Genomic DNA, 27,657 nt, shown 5'->3' on the forward strand with positions numbered 1-27,657 from the left:
AGATGGAGGCAATTACATATACAAAGTCTCACTTCACCACATTTGTAAAATTCATAGTTGTGTGTCTTAACATCCAACTTACATTCCACCCCACCCACCTCTTCAGCAACAGAGGTGTTTTTCTGTTTATCCAGTCCTGTTATGGTTTCCCTACACCTCTCTATGAATCCCCTATTCAGGAATTCTGCATATAGAAAAAATATATTGTAACAAGAGTTATGCTAAAATTAATGACTATTCTTCAGATGTGGAAAATAGGTATTGCAACCAATCCTGAAATGAGTTTTGAAATCTATAAACTCTTGAGATGTCTGTTTTGAAGTCACTTGTCTATTGGCAGTCAATAGGCCACTTTGTCAGTTGCCATCTGGCTTTACACTGAGCCTCTTCATGGCTGACCTATGTCTCTATGTCTTGTTGATACATTTCTCCTTTCTGTTTAGAAATATAGCCATTTGCTATTTTATCTGATACATATGAAAAAAAAAAACCCACATCAAAATAACTATTCGCTGGCTCCTGGATTACACTGAATTACTGAATATAATGCTTACATAAGGAAATGATCCACAAGGAACACATCTGAATAATAACTGTTGTCTTAGTGTACCCCACTTGCATCTCTGCTTCATTCTTATGAGTTCTACATCCTGACAATTAACTGCATATAGAAAATGAAAATTTCTTTAGAATATAAAATGCAAATCAAAAATATATTTTGCACCTTTTCTTAGTTAAATTAGAACGTAGCTATATTTTGAAATCTTCCTCCATCAACTGATAAAGCAATATTTTTGCTTTAATGTAAGTTTCTTTCAATAATATAGAACTGAAATATTTGTTTTGCTTCTAATATATGGTGAAATCAATTATCTAACGTCTTGTTTTTCTGTAGAATTAAGACCACATTATGCAACAAAGCATTATCATAACAGGTGCCATTAGACTTAAAACTTCTTTTTTTATATATCACAAAACCATAGTCATAGAATTCCAGGTGGGAAGGTAACTCAAGAATTGTCTGGTCCAACCTTTATCGGCAAAAGAACAGTCTAACTAAAATGGTCCAGCATCCTGTCCAGCTGAATCTTAAAAGCATCCAATACCAGGAATCCACCACCTCCCTGGGGAGATTTTTCCAATTGCTGATGCTTTTCTTTGTGAAATAATTTCTTTGTGGGTCCATTTGGAATCTACCCAGAAGTGATTTGTACCCTATACCCCCTAATTTTTCCATGTGACTCCTTGTAAAAACTGGGAGTCTACAATTTCTTTGTAGCCAGCCTTTCTGTACTGGAGCATGGTGACAAGATCTCCCCTTCCCTAGGCTGAACAAGGCCAGTTCTCTCAGTCTTTCCTCACAAGGCAACTTCCCAGTCACTGATCATCTTTGTGGCCTTTCTCTGGACCCCTCCAGCCTCTCATTGTCTTTTTGTATAGTGGGAGCAAAACTGACCACAGTGTCCCAGGTGTGGCCTGACAAGCCCTGAGCAGAGTGGGACAATGACTTGTTAATCTCTGCTGGTGATGCTGTTGCTGGTGAGCCCAGCACCCTGCTGGCTTTCTTTGCAGGAGCAGCACACTGCTCACTCACAGTGAGCTTGCTGACCACCAGGACCCCCAGGTCCCTTTCCACAGAGCTGCTCCCAGATGGATAGATCCCAGCCTGTGCTGCAGTCCTGGATGAAATATATGTATATAGATATAAATATACACACTATATATATATATCTATATATAAATTATATATTGTGTGTAAAATCTTGGGTTTTGTTCTATGATCTTTACAATGATAAAAATAAATCCACTGTAACAATCTTTTAAGGACAATTTTGGGTCACATGCCTCAGAATTACACAGAATTTCAGAATGCTAGGTTGGATTTTTTCTAGAAAAATAGGAAGATGTAAAATAGCACTTGTTAGTACCTTATCTTCTGTTTACTCTATTCCCGCTAATACCTTAATTCTCAACAACCTTACAAAAGCCTGTAATTACTACCAGGTGTAATTTATCCCTTAAACCAGTATATGCTTTAATAACGCACTAACCAAAGTTCATATACATGTAATCACCCCTGTTTTGCTTTTTTTCTCCACACTATTGGCCTAAACCAATTTATTCCTTTGCCTAATCATTTAAATATATTTTATATGTGTTTCTAGTTTTTTTGATTTTATGAACAATAAGTAGTGGAAGTATCTTGGTGAATATTTAGCATACTGAAGGGTCCTTCAGGCAGCACAACGAAACAGTTAAACGTACTATTCATTTTTACTCAATTTTGCTGTAGCAGCTGAAAAAAATACTATCCAAAATATGGAGTGAGCAGTACTTAATTGTTATAGTTTGTGGTGGTGATGTAGATACGCAGCTATTTTTAAGGAAGGGCTCCAGATTTGGCACGATGGCTAAAGAAACACAATTACCCAAAATGTAGTGGAATATTTTAACTATGGGGAAAAATAAGTGCATGCCCTGAAGCACAACTTCCAAGATCTCTTGCATCTGCATGGTGTCAGCTAAAAGACCAATACTATAATTTTCCAATATTTGCCAGAAAAATTGTCTTGAAATGCATAACTGCAGAGGGGTACACCTGTGAATGCTCTTTGTAAAACAAAGGGTATGACATGGGATATGAGAAGTCAATAGAAACCCGTCATTCAAATTCTGCTATGCTAACCTCTGCATGCTGCAAAGCCAACAAATGCTTTTTTCTTCATAATGCCATTTGTGAAGGTAACTGATGGCAAATACAAGCAAGGAGAAATAAAATATCTGCTTTATTATAAAATATCTGCTATATTAAACTATTTTCTATTGAGATTAGTACAAAAGAAGCAGGCATGTTAGATAATGCTAATAAAAGCATTTGACAAAAAAAGAAATATTTCTCCTTTTTACAGGTGATACAAGTACTAAAGGTCAGTTAAGTACAGTAAATGAAGCCTACACACTGCACATCTAAATCGTTGGTAGCTGTGCACTACCTTCCAAAGTTTTCAGAACTTTTTGAACAGAGTAAACAATCAATCAGAACATTGTTCCTGTCAAAAATATCCAGTGATGATACTCACTAAAATGCAGAACAAATTGGTGATGCTCCCACATTTGTTTTAGCACTATAGTATAAATCAGCAGCATATAAAAGGGTAATCAGACAACAGAACTGACAGCAGTGTTTTACAGTACTCAATAAATCTCATGCCTGAATAGAAAATGACAGAGCAGCACTGAAAGCACTGTTTGCTTTCCAACTCTGCAGTCCAGATCCAGCAAATGACCGAGGAATTTACAACAAGACACCAATGAAATTAATGCTTCAAAACCTGAAGTTGTGAAAAAGCTTCAAATCAAAAAGCTTCCATAAAACCTCTTTATGACGTCAGTGGTATTTGGAAAGATAAGACACACCAGTTTCTGACCTTTAAAGATCCCTAACTGCTTAATGGAGAAGAATTTCAATTTTGGCAATGTCAAACTATTTATGGCTGAACTAATCTCAGTAAGAATTCTTTCAAAAATTGGTGACTGGCACCTTCAAGAAAGGAACTCTTGGCAAAACCTGAATTCCACCAGCAGAAAACTAAAAAAAAAAAATTGAAATACTGAAATGTTAGAATACTTCTGTGCTCAGGGCCTTCACCAAAACTGACCTTGGACTGTGTAAATTTTAAGTACAACTGATGTTATTGATACACCAGCTAGGGCCAGAAAAGTCTGAAATTTGGATTAACGTCTTTCTCTGGGAGATCTTGCGCACTATGTCCCCTTGGCTGGGGATGAACCAATATATGTTCTAACATATCATCAGAACATATACTCAGGAGAGAGAAAGCAAGGAAAAGAGACAGACTGACAGAAAGAAACTGGGAAAGAAAAAAGGGACCTTACCTCACTTTTAAATTGCCTTGCTGTGGTTGTCCATCGTAAATTGACAAAATATCAAAATCTTCCTCGAGGGCAAAAGTATGAAATGACAATTGTATCCTGTTACGCTCTCCTGTGATAATGATCCATGTGCAGTTGGCATAATTTGGATAACCATGAGGAAATCCAGGGCTTTCTATAGTACCATTTGGTCCCTGTACTAAGCCTCCACAGTTCTGACCTGAAAAAGAAGAAAGAAAAATTTACAGTTGGTTTTCTTTTCCCTCACTCAGTATATATTCTTACATAAGTACCTATATGAAAATGTAATTTTAAAATATTTTTTCTACATTACAAACAGCACATAAAATTGTATTTATACCATTCTTCCCTACGGATTAAAAACCCTCATAGCTGGATTTTCTGAGACACTCAACATCTTTTTGCATTGAATCATTATTTAAGGTCCTGTAGTATTAACAATGTATGACTTATTCATTCAAATGTGAAATTTCAGCATTAGCTTTAATGCCATAAATTCAACAGACTGACAGTTCTAATGGCAAGAGAGTGTTCCAAACTTCTTGGCAAATGCCATTTAAAAAGTTTCTATATGACTACTAAAATATCAGAGTTTCTGATGCTCTGAAACCTACTTTAACATGAAGAGCAAAATGTAGACACATTTAATATGCTTTGTGTTGCAACTAACCAAGATTTCCATACTTTGACAATACAGCAAAATTTCTGTGGTATAATATTTGTAGTTCCATGGGTTTTGTGACAAGAAAAGTGGGGGGTTTTGGTCTTTTTAGTGTTGTGGTTTTGTGGTTTTTTTTTGGTTTGGGTTTTTGTTTGTTTGTTTTGTTTGTTTGTTTGTTTGGTTGGTGTTTTGCTTTGGTTTTGGTTTTTTGGGGGCTTTTTTTTATTTTGATTTGGCTTTTTTTGGTTGGGTTGGGTTGAGTTGGGTTTGTTTTTTTTTGTTTGTTTTTGTTTCTTAGAAAATAACACTAAGAGTTTACTCAGCAGGCTTTTGTACCTGGTTTGTATATTCTACAGACTTTGTGAGAGCATGATAGCTCATTAATGGGAAATCCTAAGCACAAAACCTTGAGTTACAGTGCACATTGTTGCTAGTTTCCTACTTGATTTTGTTAAGTCCCCACACAACAGCTCTACTGACTCCGAGCTGGAGAGAAGCATTAATGAAATATTTGAACAGAGAAAAATATAAGGACATTCTGTGGACTGTAGTGCTTGGATTATTATATGCACTTTAGGCACTTCAGAACAAGTAAAATCCCGTATTTTATCGTTACACCCTAAACCAGAAGGGTATTTCTGACTGCAATTTTCTTTTAACTTCCCAGCAGTAGGTCTCTCACATTCAATCTTTCAGAGAAATGCTGTCAAATTTTTGCAGGAAGTTTCTAAATCTTAACAAGATGGATTTAATAAAAGGGATTTGGTCCTAAAACTAAAGAACTTACTAGTAAATATTTTTTTTATTTTTACTAAATTTCAAATATAATAACTCTAATAAAGAGATGAAAAGGCTGTGGTGATTCAGGATTCAGGAAACTTTTAAAATAAAAATCTTCTCTGGTATACCTATCATATGAGTCAATTTAACAAGATATCTTTATTATTCAACATTTGCAAAGAAGGAACCTCTTACACCATGAACTTAGCATGAATGTTTCAGTTATGTACTGTTCACTAAAAATTATCAGCATGCTTGCAGACACTTGCAGATGCATTGTATCCTTCTTCCTACAACCGCAGGGGAAATGTCATACAAATGCCACAAACAATTTAAAATAATTTAATTACTACAGAACTGATGTTCTGAAAACAGAAAAGGAAAATTATAGTGACAGCCCACCACCCTGTTACTCTAACCAGCTACTTCATGTCTCCAACATTGGTTTCAGTAAGTCAAGTACCCCGTGCAAGCTGTGCTGCGCAGCAGCCTTCCTGCCACTGGGGTGTGAAAGGTTTGCACTGAAAAAGGAGTGCATCCTAGCAATTCATCTAAAATCTGTCAAAGACAGAACCCCATTTTAGGAGCAGATATCTGTAATTCTAGTGTAAAAAGAATACAGTATACCATATGTAACTGCATATGTAAATGCTGTGTCTTCATTTCTGACATCCACGGAGACAAACAAATTATGTTCCCAATCTCTTTGGAAATCCTAGAGCTGGCTTAAAGTAAAACTTTATTAACCTTTATTTTTAAGCTTCAATAATTTTATAGTTATATTGTTATAAAGTTTATATTATAAACTTTATTAACCTTTATTCCTAAACTCCATGTTGCTGGGGTAGTAAGTGAACCCTCACAGCCCCCACATGGCCATCATTAGCAGCTTCCTTTCACAGACTCTTGTTACCTACTAGCAGAAGTTGTCAACTGCCAATGATTACTCCCAGTTTTATTCCAAAACGTGTTTTGTACTCCTATCTGCAGATACAGGTTATTGTGCATCATTATTTTGGAAAATAAACAGACTTTAATGAGGAATAAGGGATAAAATGTTTTACCACTGTTTATCTTAAGCATTTCTTACAACCCCAAGACTTTTTTTCTCCACTTTTTTTTTTTACTCTCTTGTATATGTATTCCTCCAGTACTGAAACTATTCATACACATATTGCCTATTCACCTTGTACCCAAAACAACATGAGGCAAAGGAGAATCATAAAGAAAAACTATTACTGTGAAATGCAATTTAGGTTTGTTCTTAATTTTACATGCATATAAAAATATATACTTATTTACTTGATGTTCAGTAAAAAAACAAGTAAAAATCCTAGGAGAAATTTACTACACAGTTACCTCCCAGAAAATTCATTGCTGCACACACACAATTTCAAGGAAGATTTTGCTTCTGTGTAAGCAATACTGAAAGAGGTTTTTAAGAGCTATACAGACCCAGAAAAAATCTTCTAAGTCTGTCCCTGTCTAGTTAAGATACAAGCATGTTGACAGAGCAGAATGTAGAAAAAACAATGCCAACTGCTATCTGCATAATACCTATTTTGTCAATATATGCAAATCTAAAACCTTCAGAACTTTCAAATGTTACACCTCTTCAAAGGAGTAAAATTCAGCATCAAACCACTTAAGAGAAATTCACTTGGAGGACATACTTGGAGAACAGGTGCAAAGAGACTTAGGGTGACAGGTGGCAGCAAATTAGATAAGAGTTGAGCATACAAAATGCCACAAGAAATAATGCAGTTTCTGATTGCAGAGACACCACAGACCAGTGAGATTACACTGATGAGATTAGCTAAGATTGTTTTGTTTCTTGTGTGTATTTTAAGAGAAGAAAGAATCATCAAAGTAAAGAAAATAAACACATCAACAGGAAAATGTAAAAAAAATATCAGCAGAGATTAAGTAGTTCTACTGGTCTGAATATAGAATGAATATCACTGAATACACCCCATAAAGGTCTATGCCTACATTTCACTTTAGTTTTGGCCTTTGTTATTATTTTTCTGTCATACGCTGTCTGTAAGAGGATATTTCTGGACAGCTATTTTTACCTTATGATATAAAAAGTGTATTTTTAGAAAACTGATGCTCTTGGGTTGTTGTTGAAAAATATTTAAAGTGATAATATTTAAAGTGAATAAACAGTGTTATTCTTTTTTTCAAAGTCAGTTTGTGTATCCTGTACCAGTCCTATTGCACCTGCTCAGGCTCAATATTTCTCAGTTGTGATCCCTAAGTGAGAGCCAATGAAGAAAACAAAACACTGCAATTTTGCCCTAAATACTGGTGTCAAATGGGTGGTAGAATCACTAGGAATCAGTATAATTTTAATAATGCATTGCTGTAAGATTTTGAACAAACTTCAAAAAAAAAAAACTTAGAGAACACTTCCGAAAAAGTCTGATTTTTATTTTCCTGGGTCTTTAGGTTTACTTATCTCATACTCCCCCTACACACACTTCCCACCCTGTTTACCATATTCATTGACTTCTTTTTGCTTGTTTGTTTCAAGGTTCAAATGCTTCTACAAAAAACCATGCAAAAAGGAGCACTTCTCTTCTTGTAATTCATAAAGTAGTCTGTGGAAGACTAACACATATGTATATATAAACATATTTATATAATAATAGTTAGGAATTTTTGCAGGATACATGTATTTTGAACAAGAAAATGCATCAAAACTAACTCTAGTAAAGTCAGTGCTGCTAAAGATATTTTGATCAATCATGATAATGAAAATGAAGTCATGTATATTCTTATGACTGTAAATAGCACCTTCCATTCTGCAGCTACAGAGACTGAGAAAATATGTCAGCAAGATTGGATCTTCCTCATTCTTTGAAATAGTTTCTTAAATGAATTTGTTGTAGTAGTAAATTTAATAAGTAAGAATAGCTGCATTCAGCCAGATCAAAGACTCATTCTGCTCAGTACCTTTTCTCCAACAGCAAGTCAAAGGAGAGAGGACTTTGACAAAAAAAATATCCCTCCCATTCATGAGCAGCATCTCAGGAATTTCTTAAAAGGAAGACAGTCCAGTACCCTTGTCTTCCTGTTTAATTGTCCTTGATATTATAGTTCTTTATAAACTCATCTCTGAGTCATCCTCTGAGTGTATATTAACTTCCAAAGTCTTTCAGGTACTGTAGAGGAAATCCTAAACCACAAAAAAACCCTTTTCTGTGTTTGTTCAGCATTTACCATCTGTTAGGTTCATTTGAAACCCCAGTACGTTTATTCATGAAAAGAGAATATACAGATGACCTTTTCCTATGCTTTCTATGCCACTTAACATCTCACTGACTTTTGTTATGTTTCAGCTTTTTTATTTCCAAGTTCAAAAGTTTCATTTCATATTGTTCTTTGCACCTAAGCAATTTTGTCACCTTTCTATGACCATTTTGATGCTATGTTATACCCTGCCTGAGACAGGGATACCAAAACTTCTTTTAATATTCAAAATGTGTATGCATCATTTACACAGGAATAATTTTAATCCTTTTCCTTCTTCTCCCACTAATTTCATATTTTCTTTTCTAAGGTAAGTAGTAGCTTGACATTTTATATGACTATGGATTATAATTAAGATTTATTTTCTCTGGAATCACAGTGAGGCTGTGTCATTTTACATAGAAAAATGTGATTTATTAGATTTCCTACAGTTTATTACTATGTACATCACATTGCATTGCATTTGTCTACTCTGAATTTTACCAACTGCCCCAATATCCCCTTACTTGATCACATAAGGCTATTTTTTGTAATTCTTCACAATTGTTCCTCATTTCCATTAATTCATCACTTCCTATCATCACAGTCACTTCACTGCTCACCCTCTTTTGTAGATCACTTATGGGAGCACTGAACACCCATGCCAGCACAGATTTCTTTGGGAGGCCATGGTGACTCCTTCCTTTGTAAAAAAAATCCATTTTCTCCTAAGGCACAACTTTTATCCAACCTTTCAGCGATGTACAACTTTCTTATGCCCCACCTGATTTATTTCCTTTACAGCTGTTACTGGGGAGCCTTCTTCAATATCGTCTGGAATCCTGATGACCTTTTTCCACAATCAGGCTGACTCATTCAGAGAACTCCAGTAGGTTTGAAAAGCATAAAATTTTAAACTTTTTATTCCATATGTCATATTTAATCATGTGTCAATAGATTTTTTTCCTTAATAGAGTTTTCTAACACAAATTTCAGATGTTACAGCCTTTATACCTTAACGCCCCTTGGTCTTTTTTAAATATGGACATCTAAGGTGAATTGAAGCTGGAGATTACTTTTGCTGTGCAGCAATTTTTTTTCCTAGATTGTCTCTTAAACTCTGGATAATAAATGGTGCTTGTGACATTACTGTTTATTTTGTCTGTTTGTTCCATAACCTGTTCTACCAAATTTTTTACTTTAAACAGAAGTGTTGAGGAATTTTCCACAGACAACAGTTCAGCCATGGTAACTACAAAGCATATAAATTTTTTGCTGTCTTCCCTAATCTTGTTTTTATGTTGTTAGTTAATGGCCCAGCAAGAATCTCTTGCAAGGTACTTGCTCCACCTGTGTTCAAAAGAGGAGTAATTTTTAGTTTTACTGTGCTGGCATGCAATGCCCTTGGACACTATTATTTTATTTCCAGAAAAGCCTTCAGAGAGGGCCCAGCAGCCTCTAAATCTTACTGGGATCTCACTGTTTTCACTCATCTTACATTGGGATTATCTCCCTCTGGCACAAACAGCACCGACCACTTGCTTTGCATATATAACAGGATCAATCCCATCATGTCTCTCCTATTCTTATTTGTGAGGCCTTAATTATAGGAGTTAATGCACAGAGTCTTCAATAATTTTAAATCCTCTCTCCTGCACAGTAAATTCAGACACCCATCTCTCATGGCCCCAGAGCACCTCATGCCTGCAATTTTGACTCCTTTAACTCAAATATGTGCACAATTGCAGAACTTTGTTACCGCAGTGTTAGCCACAACTTAAATGATTTTGAGCAGCAAAGTGCATGACAGCAACAGCTTCTTAAATATGACTTTAAAAAACAGGACAAAAAAAATGTTCCTGATAATGCAAAGAAGTGTTATGTACACACAGAACAAAAAAAGATTTCCTGTTGAACTGCAAGAGATAACTACAGATTTGAATTGTTGTCGCTATCAGTTGAGACAGTGGAGTAGTACAGAGCTGTAAGACATGAGCAGGTGGTTTGCACACCTTGTTTCAACCATTTATTTTTCCTTTCTCTTGTGTTTTTATATTCTCTCTTTGTCTTTTCTCTTCTCCTGAGCACTATGTAATCTGCCAGCACTTCCTACCCCCACTTAGACCTGCAGGCCCTGCAGCCCCTGCAGCCCCTGCTATCAGTTGGCTGTGCTCTGCACTGGGCCTTCATCACTTCTTCCTCATTAGTAAAACCTCAAGGCATCTTCTTACTGTCTTCCTACTCAGGAAAACTGCTGTTTCCTAAATAACTTCAGTCAAGAATGGAAATTTTGAACAAATGGCCAGAGAGGCAAAAGCACTATTCTTTGAGGACTGTTTTAAATAGCATGTAGCTTCTTCAAGTGTCCTTTAAAAATCCATAAAAAAACCTCATAACACCATTACGAGGCACTTTCCAGGGAATTAATCAAATCAGAGTGTACTGAGATCCTTTTAATTTAGGCATCATTGAAGATTTATTCACAAGCAAGACACAATCTTTACTGGCATCCCTACAGCGTGCCCCAGGACAGATCTCACAAAGAGGTCACCTGCCCCACACCAGAGTCTGCTTGCTGTGCCTGCCATCACTTCCCAGCCTCAGGGAGAACTGGCACCACAAGGCTTCAGTACTTCAGATGTTTAAACATACTCAAGACAGTCCTTGCACAATGTGAAATGAGAACAGTGTAAATTTACTCATTATGTTTTTGCAAGACAGGCAAAAATAGTTTCAAGAGAATTAGTGAGTTTTTTTCAAAATAATTTGATCTGAAATAATGTCTGGGGAGACCTCAGTGAGTGACAGCCTGTCTCAGCCCCAGATGGGACCGTGCCTGGCTGCATTGCAGCACCAGGAACCAGGGCAGGTTTGTGAGTGTGTGGGTGCTGGTGAACATCTGGACAGATGTGGTGATGAGCAGGGCACAAGGAGAGGAACACAGGAAGGGTTCTTCAAGGACAAGACCCTGGGCTGGGTGACTACTGCAGCCCAGGGAAATTGTAGTCAGCTCCGTGGGTGGGTGAGTGAGTGGAACACAACTGCCCCAGGGCAGAGATGGGAAATCAAGTGAGGCCAGTGGTGCTGTCTGAGCTCATGTGGGCGTGTCTGACTCTGTTCATCCGTGCAGCCAGCTCTGTACATGTGTACATGGTGTATTCTTGTGTTCTGTACTGGGAAAAGCTGCTCAGCCTTGTCACTGCCTGCATCTGGGGAAGAGATGGGGCAGCCTCACATCCGTTGGCTGCTGGATTCAAGAACACCATCAGCTGCTTCTGAATAATTAAATATTCTTTAGCTTGGCACTAAAGGTAAAAATAGAGGGGAAATGGCAGCTAAATTACAAAACTGAGATGGATTTCTTTTAAATACAGATCTACTCAAACCCTGCAATTTTTGGCTGTGACCAGTCTAGGACCTTCATGGAGTCCCTCTTACATGAGATGCATGTAATAATATTAAATTCTGATGCAGACATTCACAAGGTGACTGGAACTTCCTCAATCTATAAAACATTTTAAATTCAGACCTTCTAGCCACAGGGTATATATTCATCGATTGTGCTGATGAAATAAGCTGGTGTTTTTAAAGTCTCAGATTAGTACTGTGAAAATCAGGCACTAGCTTTTTGGACCATTTCCTATGAATACTCAAGTCTTTATCCAGAATTCAACTGAAATAAAATTTTCCTAAAAGTTAAAGATTAGTATTATTATTCTGCAAGAAATTCAGAAACAATTTTGCCAAAATGCTACCTTTGTCAGAGCAAAATATTTTAATTGCAAGTATGTGAAAGTTTTTATTTTAATGAAGTTCTAAAAGCTGAAATGTATATTATACATAATCTGGATTATGCTGCCATTACAAATTGAGAAAAAGGTATTTCATGTTCTCTTTTTAATACTGGATTGCCCAAAAAGACCAATAAATCAATATTCACAAAGGTTTATGTGGAAGTAAAATATGGGATAATATTCTCTCCATAGAAAATACTTTTTTTTTTAAAAAAAAGGTTTTTAGTACTTAAAAAAAAAATCCAGTGTATAACACTATCAACTCAGCACCACTGGTCACTAGAGGCAAAAAAATAAGACCATAAGAGCTCTTTCAAGGCTACAGCTTGACAGTGCTTCCTTCTGACACAGCAGTAAGTTCTTAATTAAAAGCAGCTAGATTATATGAAGTTGGTTTATCCCTTTTCCTTTGAAAATATATATTTTCCTTCGAAAAATATATATTTTATCCCAGTAAAGCAAAGAACTTTGCACACTCTTCTTTCTTCCTTTGAATTCACGGATTCATCAAAATGAAGGAAAGAAAATGTATCAAAAAGAGAGGAAAGCAATGCAAGTCCTATACCAGATTTGAAATATGCAGAAGGTAGTGTTGAAAAAGTTATTTTACAGAGAGTAAGACCTTATATTTCAAAATTCTGAGCTAAATGTGGATTTAGTATCCTTGAAAAAAAGACTATTCTTCATAGATGCAAACTCATTCTGCAAAAGGAGACCACTGAGGACAGGTTGGATTTTATTTTTCTACTTTTCTAAGATAAAGTAAAATAAATTGAGGCTTTAGGTAAACATCACTGTTACAGTTGCTTAGCAACAGCTGGTAGAATTAGAGAGCATTGTACAGCTCAGGTAGATAAAAGGAAACTGCTTATTTCATTGTTTGTGAAATACTCAAACAATAAAAGGAATGCTCTTCTGAGCTTTACTGGAACAAGAGCAACACAACTGTAGGCAAACTACTCTGTGGATTTCTTTGCCCCTCTTCTGTCAGACTCCTGGAACATACAGGATAATTGTCTGTACCAAATCTGATCACTTCAGCATTGCCACCTTGACCTTCATTTTTTGTTGATGCCACTTTCCCAGACCACTTCACTGACAGCCTTGCTCACAAGTCAGAATCTTACAGCAGCTTTTCTTTTTATAATCTTTGTCACAGAATGCCTACACCATGAGGCTGAAATGTGTACCAAGTGTACTTCAAGCAGTTTGGTTTTAAACTACTACTAAAGAACTTATTGTCAAAAGGCCCAGTTATGAAGACCAGGAAAAATCCACTTGTCTCATTGTAACTGCTCCATGAACATCATCTATATTAACTACTTCCTCTTCCCTGAAAGTTATTACTTTGTGCACCACTTCTGTTATCCAGAAGGCTTTCCAGCATTTTTTGCATTGTCCACATGCAATGTGGACAGAAAAGGTTTCGTATTTGTTCATCCCTGTTACTTGAACTCATTCTTTCTTTGCATTTAAAACAGGGTGGAGTCAGCTGACATCAACTGTGAAGGACAAATACTATCTTCCAAATTAAATGGCTAAATCATAATGAGGAAAAAGAATGAGTGACAATAAATTTTTCAATAGTCATTAGAGAAGTTTCGTTTTCAAAGATGGAAGACTTATTTTTAGAATTTAATTTGGAAAGATCAGATGACATTACATTAGGTTTAATGTTAAAACCATAACTTTGTTAATAAAAGCACATTTTGCAGGAAGAATTTTATCCATAACTTTAAAAATTATATTTTATGGATCTATTGCAAGAAATCAGGGAACATTCTTCTGGACAGGTGCATTATTTCTATGTACATAACTGTGCTCTTGATTTAGATGGGAATTTTATACAAAGCAGAATATTTGCACTATGCAATGCATACGCAAGAAAAAAGAATAAAAAATTAACATTGTAGCAGAATGCAGTATTGAAGCATTAGCAAAGTTAAATATAATCAAAACATAGGTAAAGGGACAACACATGCAGGCATAAATCAGAAATTTACACACACAAAACATATACAATCTCTGACTTTCCTTAACATCACCAAAGGTGGAATGATGCAGCATACATACAGTCCCTTGAAATTATAAAATCAAAGTACAGCTGTGTGAGACACTCATGAATGGAACTGAAATGATGTTTTCTAATAATCTTCATCACAGGAAATTTAGTACCTTATGTTTTGTATCATAGTTATATAGTTACACAGTATTAAAGTAATTTCTTATTTTAGTGGGGCACTGGGATGGCATGAAGGGTGATGCAGCTGCTGTGCCTGAGTCACAATGTTAGTGGCTAAGATTAATGCACAGCTATTTCAGACTGGAGTAGTTAACCACCATCTTGCAACATCAATAACGCTCACAACTGAATGAGTAACTATAGGCCTGATTCAGGATTGCTCCAATCCTTTGGCCTTATCTACATTAACTCAAAATGGTGCCAAAATGCTGCTAGTGTGATTTGGTGCCCCCAGCTCATACTGGAGTAAAATAAGGAAGGAACAAGATATCTTTCTGTTTCATCACAAGATCTAGTTTTACTTCTCCCATATGAAATAGTATGCTTCAGTGTTAGGTTTTCCACTGTTTTCTCAAGAAATTATTTATATTTGTAAATAATAGAAATTAATGTTGTGAACTATAAGAAAAATGCAATCAGCATTGGCTTTAAGGTACAGCTGATTAGAATAATACATTGAAAATAGTGTATATATAGTATGTCTATTTAATCCTTAAACACCATCAGCCCATGCAAATGATTCAAATATGCTACAGAAATAAAAGCAGAATTCAAATAAATTAAGACTTAGATGATAGTACAAACTGAAACTATAAAGATTCAAGAATATGTTTATTACATAATTAAATTACTTCACCTACAGTGCAATACTGCAACGATATCATCCAAAAGTTTCTCATGGAATTATGATGGATGCTGTTTCTAAAGACCAAATTGAAAAAATCACCCAAATAGTTAATTATTGATTAGAGATAAATGACATGAAATTGAATAAACTGAACTTATATCAGGCTTTTCATGCAGCCTGTGCCCCCACATAATGTGTCTACATCACAACATTCAAGCACTGTTTCAGGGACTAGTCCTGAACTCAATTTCTCAAAGGGATTTCAAATCCTCGATTAAGGCATAATTGAAATACACAGAATAAATCTACTCTTTGCAAGAATATTACAAGCAAAACCTTATTATGTTCATTTTATGTGAAATAATGTACGAAAGAAAAAGCCGTCTGCATCACTGACTCACCCTCAGGAACCCGTGTGACTGACAGGAAATGCAGAGCCAGAAGCAGCACAGCAAGTAGATGATATTCATGTTGGCAGTGCTAAAGCTGGTTGTGCCAGGGTGGGTGAAATGTAGGCTGATCTGCCATGTCAGGGCTGTGTCTGTGGTGCAGAACTGCTCTCAAACCTGTGAGTTATTCTAATGTCCATAGGCACTGCTTCCACAAAATGATATGGAGATTCTCTAGAATATTTTTAATTTACCACTCATACAAGACACCTTTATGGTTCCACACATATTCTAATGCAAACAATTTTCTAGAAAATGTTCAAAGACAACATTGTGTGTTCTTTCTCTAGGCCTAAAATTATTTGCTTTGATGTTTGTGAAAATCAAGTGACTTTAAAGAAAATAGTTGAGGAATGGGGGTGATGAGGGGTGGAAGGCATTGATCCTGAGATCCCAGAATTTCTGAACAGTAGCAGAGTTTATCTGACTATGGAAGTGTCCAGGGGTGTTATCATATACCCACTGAAGTCAATGCCAAGGAATCCCCAGACTCCAGTGGCAGAAGAATCTACTTTGTAAATACAAACTTTAATAATTTGCATATCTGTCTTGATTCTAGGAGAAGAAAATCCAAATGGGAAGCTATTGGAATGGTTCAACAAAAGTGCACATGCCTTTGGGAGTCTGCACATGGCCTTCAACAAGAGCAGGAAAAGAATCTAAAATATTGGCTTTCACTTATGTTACATCAGACTGCATTATGTCATGCTGTCTCACATCTCACCTGACAGGCACATTTGTAACAAAAAATAAGAAGACAGAGAAAACAGCAGTGATTTGAAAACATGTTTATGTTAACTGAGGCGAATAGTCAATTAGCAGATAACATAAAACAAGCTCTAATCAGTTAGAAGATTCTTGTCCATAAGAATAAAAAGCATTGTCAATTCCACAATTTTATACAAGTAAATATACATTATGAATTCAAGGAGCACTGTAATAGTTATTAAACTACAGCTGTATGATTTACTCTTGAAAGAATGAAAGTGCTCACTTCTGTCATGCCCTTAGCCCACCTGACTCCCAGTTCACCCTTCTATCTACAACTTTCCTTATTCAGGGAGGAATGTGATCATATGTATGTGAAAAACACTGAACATATAGATCCTATGGTAGAAATTCTAAAATTAAATTGTCCACAATGGCTTGCAGGACAGACAGCAAAGTGTTGTGTGATGATTCAGCTATATTATTGACTATTTAAATTGATTATTTGCTTTAGCTGCAATCATTACATCTTCTTTCTGTCATGGCAACCTATACCTGAAGTTATGTAAGTCAAGGTACGGTCAAGAGCTGCAATCATCCAGTTCATATAAACAATGTTCTTACAATTTCACAGAAAAAATCTGAAGTATTAGTGTATTTTGAAAACAAATTAAAGATTCACAGCATTGTATAGTTTATAAACAAAATCTGGTCATGAAATTCCACACCTATTATATATAAAATTATTACAAAATTAAGCAAATAGTGTTTGCAATTCCTGTCATTTGACATAACAAGTATTTTCCCATGTTTGCATTTATGAAGTGTTTATTCTGTAGGCTATGAAAACAACTAGAGTCAGCAAACAAAACATCAAAGGTCACATAAAAGTATTGCCACATAGAATTACAGTAGTTGAAGAACAAGACACACCCCCCCACAATTCCCTCAATTTGGGCTATTAATAAAAAAAAAAACTTCAACAAACAGGTTTATTATTAAGTATTTTGACTTATCTCAGTTATTTATCTTCTGCCCTCTTTAAGCCAACTGTCTTTGTGTCACAGTCTGCAGATTTTCAGTTGATACCGGCTGGCATGTCTTCACCAGCTACATCACATCAGATCAGCTGTAACACCAGTTGAATTTGTAACTCATACAATGATTCTATCACCTTCATTCCTTTCTTCCTGCCTTCTTTCCATTTTCAAATGCGTTTTTGGAAATGACATTTTATTATTTACTCTCTAAACTGATCTTGTTAATGATACTCTACCAATTACTTTGCTATTTCTATGCTTCTGAGACAAACCCCTGTATACATGACTAGTAATCAAAGCAAGTGCAAGGAAGAGGTCTGTTTATTGCATTTGTTAAGTCTTTTTCCAGATTATTTGTCTGTTTAGTTGCATGATGGATTCAATAGATACTGAATTTAGCTCTATTTTCACTTGCATTTGCTATGTGAAGAGCTGCAGGGAGTCTGTGATACTGAGAAATTCCATTTTGGCACAAGTACAGTAATGCTGTGCCAAGGCCATCTGAATTTTGCACACATAGCAATGGGTTCCAAGCTACCTATTAGAACTCAGGAGAACCAGCTGGACTGTTGGAGTAATTTGTTCATAAAACCATAAGAGTCAAAAGTCAGCAGAATACTTAAAATTATTAGAGGAAAATAAGACCTGTCATTAAACCATGCTTAGTTTACTGTCTAATCTGCAATAGGTACAAAAGTTCAAACTCACTATCTTGTTAGAAAAGGTGTAAACAGGAATTAAAAGGATGATTAAAAGCAGGAAATAGGTTCTGCACAGGGAGCTAAATAGACTGATTTTTTAGTCTGCAAAAATGACAGCTGAGGGCAAAGGTGGGAGAGGTCTATGGCATGACAGGATAAGAAAGATTTTTTTCTCTACTGTTTTTCCTTTCTCTTTTCACTCCACAAAATACTCCTTCTCCTAAGTTCAAACCAAAAGGAGATATATTTTTCACCTGGTGTATAAATAAACAGTGGAACTCATTTCAACAAGAAAGCAGTTAGACTAGCAAAAGGGAAATTAGCAAAAGCAAAACAAAATAAAAAAGGATGGAAGATACATTAAGATCATTTTAAAAGGAAATAGAAACCTCTAGCTTAGCAAGTCTCTCAGACACACAGACCTAGAAGTATCTTTGAAAATATGCTTACATTCTTAGTTTTTCTAGACTTCTGCTATTAGTCAGTGATATATAAAATACACCAGACTCTGGATTTTGGTCAGCTCTACCAAGTGGGAGGTATCACTGAGGAGGGATAGACCTCCAAGTATCAAAGGTCATCCATGTCAGATTCTGAATAACATCCAATAATAGGTTTTATGTTTTAAAACTTTTGTTCTCTTCTTCATTGAAAGGCTCTAACAAGCTGCACATTATTAAGGAGAATATTAGCCATTCTTATCCTTTGCTTTTATTGCCTTCATGGAAAATATTTACATAGCTAGAAAAGAAGCATTATCAATAGTTATAGTAGCTGATCATTATTAATAACAATGGTAGCTGTTACTGAATTTCTTAAACCACACATTTATAGCAAAGAGGATTTTCCAATTTCTCATAAAGCATTCATACTATGTGAGCTTTGGCAGGCCTAATATTTATGTAAAACATTTTTATTATTGTTTGTCTCAGTAGGAAGCAACTGAAAGGAATACACATGGATTAGACTGCCACCATGAGACTGTACTGAGCAATAATTTATGAGGAAAGAACAATAGTTTGTAAGAATATAAGAGTTTGGTCCTTGATTTTCACAGATACTGTTCACAAAACATCATCTATTAATTTGCTATACTCTGCCTAATTTGTACTGAATCTTCCAAATATGCCATCTTGATGCATTTACAGACACTGTAAGTTGTACAACGACCTTGGAAACTTCTTTTGGGATGTTGGCATTCACATGAGAATGATATAATTTCTTTGCTGGACTAGCTGGACTATCCGCAAGTTCCAGAAGGCCACAAAAAATTTCAAACACAGTAATTTTTCTGAAAGTCTTTCCCTACAAAGACAAAAGGTTTTATGAATAATGAAGAAAAGAACCACACATTCTTCTCATAAAAGAATTAAATTTTTGGTACTACAGGTCAGCTCTTCAATCAGCCAATTAAGAAAGTTGTGAAATAATTAGACAATAGGTAACTTCACAGTGGGAAAATGTGTCTGGAACCTTGAAATACTGGGTTTGCATGGTGGGAAGGTATTCCTTGAACCAAAAACTTCCATGAGAAGGCTGTTTTCACATATAGTCTTCTTGAAAATATTTACCTTTCAAAAACAGTAGTGACTGAAATGATTGACAAAGTATCTGAACAAAACTAGTTTTGATCCTTAGCAGAAAGATTTTCCTGAAGCTGTACACAAGATGTGTGGTCAGAACTGTGAAATCCATGTATGCCCAAAGTAGAGACAGGAGCTCACCTCTCACAAAGACAAAAATATTTGCACAGAACAGTAAACAAGAGAGATGGTTGCAATTAACAAAACTGGGTGAATCAGTAAAATAAGCAGGCGGGTGATGGTGATACGTTCCTGCAGATCTCGCTTATATATAAGAGCTGATAATCTGTTTAATTTGTAACAAAGCTGTTTTCATTTCAGACTGAAAATAAAGAAAGCTTTTTTAAGTGCAGGGTTTTGACTTTTTCAGTAGGAGTATTTTTTAATGTTTCAAGTGAGAAGATCTTGATATCCTCTCCAGGATAACAGTTCTATGTTATTACTAACCTGACTGGTGAATTTTTCTGCTAGCATAAAGGTGATTTTGGTCCTATTTAGCACTTAAACCAGTTGCAAATAGAAGCTTTTTTCAATGAAATTCTATTCATACAAATATTTTGATTTGAGATCATGCAGTATTCATCAAGGATAAATGCAGTGATGACATTTTTGTATTGCACTTACTGCTGGTGCTCATTATTTTGTTGAATTGCACCATTTCTTAGAAGAGTGGCATGACATGTTTTAAGGCTATTTTCTCCCAATTCCTCAACAAATATTAAAATTTATTATTTCTCTTAATATAATAGGTATTTCTTTTTCTAGCTCTACTTCAGAAAAAAAAAAATCAAAACTAGAGGAAAAGAGTAGCTTTTCTCTGTTAAAATGTGCTTGGGGGATGGAGTTACTGTATGTCTCTGCTACCTGTATGAAAATATAGTTCAACCAGTGTCAGTTATGACAACATATTTTGAATCTGAATTCTAGTTTTAGAACAGACAACATCACCACTGAGTCCTTCCTCAGGAAGCTTGCTAAGGCTCCATGTGGTTTCTGGGACTGAGCAGTGAGTGTGTTTACCTCATCCTCACACAGTAATAATGTGTATCCAAGCCCAGCTGTACAACGGGTCAGTGCTGCATGCTTCCAGTTTCTTTGGACTGGAGAGATGAATCACAGGGAGGTATCACAGAGAGGTATCACAGAGAGGAAGAGGGGCTGGTTTTCCAAAAACCACCTTACTGTGCATGAGTGCTACACACTCATACACACACACTCTTCTCTTTCTCACACTCACACCCTCCAGCCACAGAATGGGGAAAAAATAGGAAACACTGAACTAGAATAAGTGGCACAAAGAACTAGATCCATAGGCAAAGACTGTGACAGAGAAAGGCAAAAGATTTGGTTTAGATTTTGGGGCTTTGTTCTTAAAAGTCTGAGAAAAATCATAAATATATGCCTTAATCTCATTAAAAAATAAAACTGAAAAATATATAAACATAGAGGGTGCTTCTTTAGTTATGCATGCCAACAGTCTTTAGTTGTATAATCACATATCCATACTTTTTAAATTTTCTCCTTCACATCCAGTCTCCTTCCATTCCTTAACCACTTCTGTTTCTTTGTAAACATTCTCCAGTTCAATGTCATTTTTGTTCTCTCCTAAAAAAAACATGTTTCTTCTTCTTCATACAAATAAGCTTTTTTAAAAATAGCAGGTAATCGAAAATAAAATCTAATACTTTTAGTTAGGTCATTGCAATTTTGCTGCTTCACTTTTTCCTAATTCTAATATTTACTATGATAGAAAATTTATGCAAGTAGACTTATTACATTTATCCTTTAAAGAGGGATTGAAATTTCCCCACAAAGAGAAATCTGCCAGGAATGTAGCATTCATTAAATGTTATGAAAAATTATGCAAAAAATTCTGCTTCCCCTATAGAGTTTAGGCAACTGCCTCAAAAACTACATGAGGTCTAGCTGACCAAAGCTTCTCAATTATGCAGACCTCACACTTTTCAAAATCTTATGCTAGAGGAAAACAATGGGGCAATGACCCATTGCGACAATTAAACACAAGTTTAAGTTCACAGAATGGTTTGGGGCAGAAAGGTCACCTAGTCCACCCCTCCTTTATAGGCAGGGACACCCTCTATTTGTTTGCTCAAAATGCCATCAAATCCTGAATACTTCTGGTGATGGGGCAGCCACAGCTTGCCTGGGAAACCTGTTCTAATGCCTCACCACGCCCATCATAAAAAATTTCTTCCATTAAATCCACCATCTTTCAACTCAAAACCACTGGCCCTTGGCCTGTCACTACAGGCTCTGGGGAAAAGTCTTTCTCTTTTTAATAAGCCCACTTCAAGGAGGCTTAAAGCCACAATAAGTTGTCTCCAGAACTTTCTCCAGACTGAGCAACCACAACCCTTCTCAGCCTGTCTTCATAGAAGAGGTGCTCCAGTCCTCTAATAATTTCTGTGGCCCTTCTCAGGACCTGCTCCACCAGGTTTGTGTTGCACGCCGGTGCTGGATGCAGCACTCAGGTGGGGTGTCATAGGAGCAGTGTCACCTTCCTCAACCCACTGCTCACTGTTCTTTTGCTGCAGGCCAGGTAATGGTTAATTTTCCAGGCTACAAGTGCACATTGCCAACTCCTGTCCAATTTTGCACCCACCAGTATCCTAAGTCCTTCTCTGAAGGGTTGCTCTTTCATCACACAGTTGGAAGACCTGGATTCAAGCCTACTTCCCAAACAATTTCTGAATTTTAACTAATGACTATCCAAGACAGAAAGCAGAAGATCTGAGATCCAGGATAAAATCTAGGCTTTTTTCCCACTAGCAGGGTTTCAGTTGAAGAAACCTGGAAACAAAATCGGCAATTAAAAAATGTAAAATGTTTAGAATGCCTCAGCCAGTATTGTAAGACAAACTGCCTGTATTCCAAGGGAGAACAGTGTGGTACTCAGCTGTCTAACATTTCTACTTACAAAGGATTTCCTAGAGCTACCCTTCATGTCTGTAATGTATACTCAGATCAACGTAAATTAGGTCCACATGGTTTGCATAAACTTTGTTAAGTCTTTGATGAGGTATTTTTTACATGATGCTTAGAAAATTCAGCCTCACTTTATTCATAGCTGCCTAGACAAGAAGCTCTAGAAACAAACCCCAAATATATATAATTAGTTAGCAAATTTTACTGTCAACATTTTCCTTTTTTTTTTTTACTTATCATCCATACCCTAGAGACTAAATAATGTCAGGTTTTTGCTTTATATTTGCTTTTGTTGGGTTTTCTAATGAAAATAGAACATGTACAAATATGCAATATGAAGATATAAAAAGTCTCATTTTAAACTTAACAACCCTGTTTTATTCCACAAAATTTAAACTCTCTCATGAGCAATGTTTTCCCTTTATCATGTATCATTTAATCTGCAACCACAATTTGTTCATCATCTGCAACATGTTCTAAAGATATTGCTTCAAAATTACTTCAATCCTATTCTATCTGCAATTTATACAGCTATCAGGCCAACTGACCCCACCCTACAACAACTTAAGGCCTTCCTCAATGCAGATAATTTCTACATGTTTTCTTTTTCCCATTATTGGTTTGGAGAACTTTCTTCCAACTTCACCGAGTGGTGATTTATAAACACATAACTGACACAAACTTGAGTCTTCCTCTGAACTCAGTAGCACAGTTTTCTGGAAGTTTTATAAATGTCAGATTGTGTTTATATGTAAAATCATTGTGGACAGGACTGCTCTCACTTAACTTTAACCACCCAAAATTAGTCACGTAATCTCAACTAGTCATCAATCTCCCATTTTAGAGATAGACGAGAATTTTAGAAGTGTGAATCATTCAATTTTGTCTTAGATATAAACTTTACAAAGATATGAATCACCTATAAATGTCATTCTCCATTGTCTTTTTAACAAACTGAGATCAGACTAGATGTCTAACTCTTATGTGGTTACCTGATGAGATGCTAAATACCACCTCACCTTTCCAACTTAGCAATATTAACATTTAACTATGCATCAAAGTTAGAAAAGACAATTCATTTCAATCCTCCCTCTAGGAAACCTCTTATGCTCAATTTGAGCATGGAATTGACCCATTACTGTTGAAAAATCTTTTAGTACTTCTGTGGGCTCTGTGAAATTTATGCAATGAATTAACTTTTTCTAATATATAAACTCTGACAACAATTTTCTATAGATCATTTTCTCACCAGAAATTATAAGCATTCTATCAAAAGGAATTAACACCAAAAGATTAGTTAATATTTTCCTAAATTACAGAGACAAAATTGATTTCTAAGTACATTAAAATTGAAAGGGAAATCCTTAGAAATCTTTATTTACTGGGAAACCAGCAGTAATACGCTTAATTTAAAGCAAAAGAAATATGTTTAATTCAAACTTTATAATTTTAAATCTCCTTCCTGTAAGTAAATATAAAACACATTTATGAGACCTCCCTCTAGAAAAGTGTATGTATAAGTAGATATTCATTAATGTTGAGAAAGAAGAAAAATATTATTTGCTCTTACATTAGCGTTAGTCTAATGTACTAAGCAGAGACTTCTCCTTTGATGGGAGAAGTTGAAAGTCTGTATTAATTGTATTTTAAAGTACTGGGTGTTTCCCAGTCTATAATCTTTAAAAGAAGAAACAACTTTACCTTTTGGCTTCAACCCTGTGAAGGCACACCACAGCTGCAGCAACTAAGTTCTGAGCAACTTTTTTAATAGAAGTAGTAGAAAACTTGCTAAAAATATATGAATTTCTACATATAGTATATATATATATATATATATATATATACATATATATAGTGTATATATATACATCACACACATGAATATTCAGGACTATGTTGGAAACAAAAACTGCATTTATAAAATGGTTTTCCCATGTAAAAGAGTTCTATGTAAAAGAGCCTCTAAAAGAGGCTTTTCATGAGGGAAACTATTTCAACTCTTCTCTTTTGATTTGTAGGAATACTTTGTAATTGACTTCAAAAATAAATTGCTTATTAAATTAGATTGCCAGTACCATGTACTACAGTTAGGCATTAAGATCACTTCTGTCAAAGCATTTTTATTTTGACAGTATGAGAAATGTATCAATTTCAACAAGCTGAGAAAAAAAGGATCAGCAAAAATCAAAATTTCTGACAGCCCAGGAATAAACAGAAGAGAAACAACTTGGCAATTTTTTCTTTCCATAAAAATGAAACTAAATAAAACTAAACAGGGACACAAGGATGAGGAAGTGATTAATCACTTCACATCCTTTAGGATTGCAAAATTTACAAATCAGTCTTTAATAAAGGAAGGAACTAATTTGAGTTGTATGGGAATATAAAAGACTAATCTTATGTTCTCCTTGATGTTCACGTTGATTTTTAAGTTAATTTCTATTGTTCTATGTATTGATCATGTTTTGTATAGAGAGGCTGTGATCAAGTTAAGTGAGAGCTTTCTTCTTAACTGTATCTTACTATTCTTGATTTGAAAATTCATTCCATGCATCAGAAAAGCTGCATAAATCCATTGTTTACAAAAATAGTAATGTGAAAATCCCTCATGCATAGTCAAGTCTCTTATGAATTGAGGATTATAAGAAAGATGCTGAGCCCTGCTGTCCCATTAACAATAAAAGAGTGGAAAAAAATCTGTGCTTCCTCCAGATTTAAAAGAGCTTTCCCAGCTATTTTTTTTCTTCTTTCCAAATTCCATAAATTTTGTGACACTATCTGACCATAGTAGCATACAGTGAAAAACAGAAGCTAAAGACAATGCATTACACACCACATTTTCACAGTGGATATATGCTGTGGCTTTGCTCACTACATGGAATTCCTCAGCAGTGTGCATAGAAGGAATATTGTGGTGCTTCAGTCCAAATATTAACACTGAAATTACCATGTACATAACTTTTTTGGTATCTGAAGCAGTGGTGTGAGTTATTAATCTATGGAGGACAGGGGATTTTTCTCTATTTCCTAGCCAGTAGAAGGCCTTGCTCCTTCTGACAACAAAATACTGAAAATCCTCAAGTAAGAACCTAGGTAAGTGATACATGTAGGTATAGGGGTTAGTCATGCTCCAGATGATATGCAGGAATTCACAGCAATTTGGAAGATTTCATGTAATTTTAAAATGTCTCAGGTTAGAAAGGACCTTAAAGATCATTTAATTCCAATCCCCCGGCCATGAGGAGGAACATCTTCCACTAGACCAGGTAGCTCCATGCTCTATCCAACCTGTCCCTGATGTTTGCACAGGATCATTTGAACAGGATCATATATTCCACTGTCTGGTGAGCTTGCATAGGTGGCAATAGAAAACTACAGTTCCCTCACCTCTGAGCAGATGGAGGTGGTTCAGGTGTTTCCTGCTTGCAATAGGACCCTTTACAGAAAGGATTGGCTCCTTTTATATGTTTTAGGTACTTCTTTGTCACTGTCCTAAATAAAAAAAAAAATTGTATCTACAGCACATTAAATTTACTATGAATACCTTGAAAACTTTGAAGCCCTGACTTGGTAATGAGAAACCATCAAACTGGAAACCAAAAAGAACCAAAACATCCTAAAAAAAACTGAACTTCTGGATCTGGAGCCGCCCAGGAAGGGGGAGTTCAAAGCCCTGAATCAGTCCCAGAACCTCCAAATAGAAAGAGAGTTCTGCCAGATCCCTGGGCATAATCTCTCATATTGATTACTTTGCATGTTTCTAAAGTTTTTTTGCATGTAGGGAAATCATATATTTCCTATGTGTCTGATAAGATGCGTATTTCTTTCAGAAAATACTTTTCTAGTCATGAAATATGCTGGTTTCTGACCAAAGCACAAGGCCAAATAACCTACAGTCACTTATGTGTTGAGTCATAAAATATTTTTCTTATCTCTGAGCACAGATACTACAGACATAGGTATCTAACCTAATACTTTCTCTGGAAGACTGCAAGATTTTTATTGAGGTTACTAGAAACTCTGCAGTCTTTATTATCAGCTCTTGCTTACTGAGCAGATCTTTTCTCATCAGCAAAACTACTCATTTGAATGAGAGATTCAAGATTAAATAAAGTCTATAACCTTTTATCAATATCAAGGGAAAGACCTAAAATTTAGTACTAAAAAAAACACTTTTATGAGTGTATTGCTATAACACATATATAACCTTTGTCCCCTAAATGAAGCTGTCTTCCTCTCTTTATAATCACAATTGTTCTCTTATGACATAACTACAACTATTTTAAATCTATTCTCAGACCCAAATGCAAATATGTATAAAATCTCACAGGTTAATAGGAGATTACCAATGTAAGAATAGTAATTTTGGTAGGGAAAAGCAGCATTTTTTTTATGATGTTTACTTACAGCTGAAAAGTCCAGTCAAGTTTTTGTACTATAGATATTTATAAATGGCTCAGAAATTAAATAAAAAAAAAAAAGAAAAGAAACTCCAAACTAAATGGAGGTTGGAAAATTTTTCTTCTTCCAGATGCATTGTCATGTTTAACCTAGTACAAGAGACTCCTGCTAAAATGGAAAGCCTGTTTTCCTTCTGCATTCTTTCCTCAACCACTTTCCTCACACTGTTTTTAGAGATAACATTGCCTTGTCCATTCAAGGAAAAGCTAAAAAAATTTTTCAGACAATTAATTTCCCATCAGGTCACAGAGCTAAGGAAATTCAACCCATGGCCTTATGATGAAGCACAGGAGAAGCAGCAGAGGATGCTACATTGTGGCTTGCACTAAGACAATATTAAGCATAAAATGAGTACTCATTTTCAGTTTAAAAGCTATAGTAATTATTTAGAAAACTGAGTGCAAAAGAGTCATTATGTATGAAGCACACTGAAAACTCTTAAGACTATTAACTGCTTTAATGAGCAGGGGTGAGAGACTGAAAACAGAGGCAAAATTAGAATAAGACACAAAACC

General features: G+C 35.5%; 1 protein-coding gene across 1 annotated transcript in view; it reads right to left on the minus strand.

Annotated features, from left to right (window-relative positions):
• The window catches only part of CSMD1 (CUB and Sushi multiple domains 1), a 1,074,877-nt gene that overhangs the window by 857,501 nt on the left and 189,719 nt on the right, over positions 1-27,657 (minus strand). Inside the window, exon 2 of the mRNA XM_066547292.1 lies at positions 3,898-4,114. Coding sequence (XP_066403389.1) covers positions 3,898-4,114 — 217 coding nt within the window. The remainder of the gene's footprint in view (positions 1-3,897; positions 4,115-27,657) is intronic.

This window comes from Molothrus aeneus, chromosome 3, assembly GCF_037042795.1.
Source record: "Molothrus aeneus isolate 106 chromosome 3, BPBGC_Maene_1.0, whole genome shotgun sequence".
Lineage (NCBI taxonomy): Eukaryota > Metazoa > Chordata > Aves > Passeriformes > Icteridae > Molothrus > Molothrus aeneus.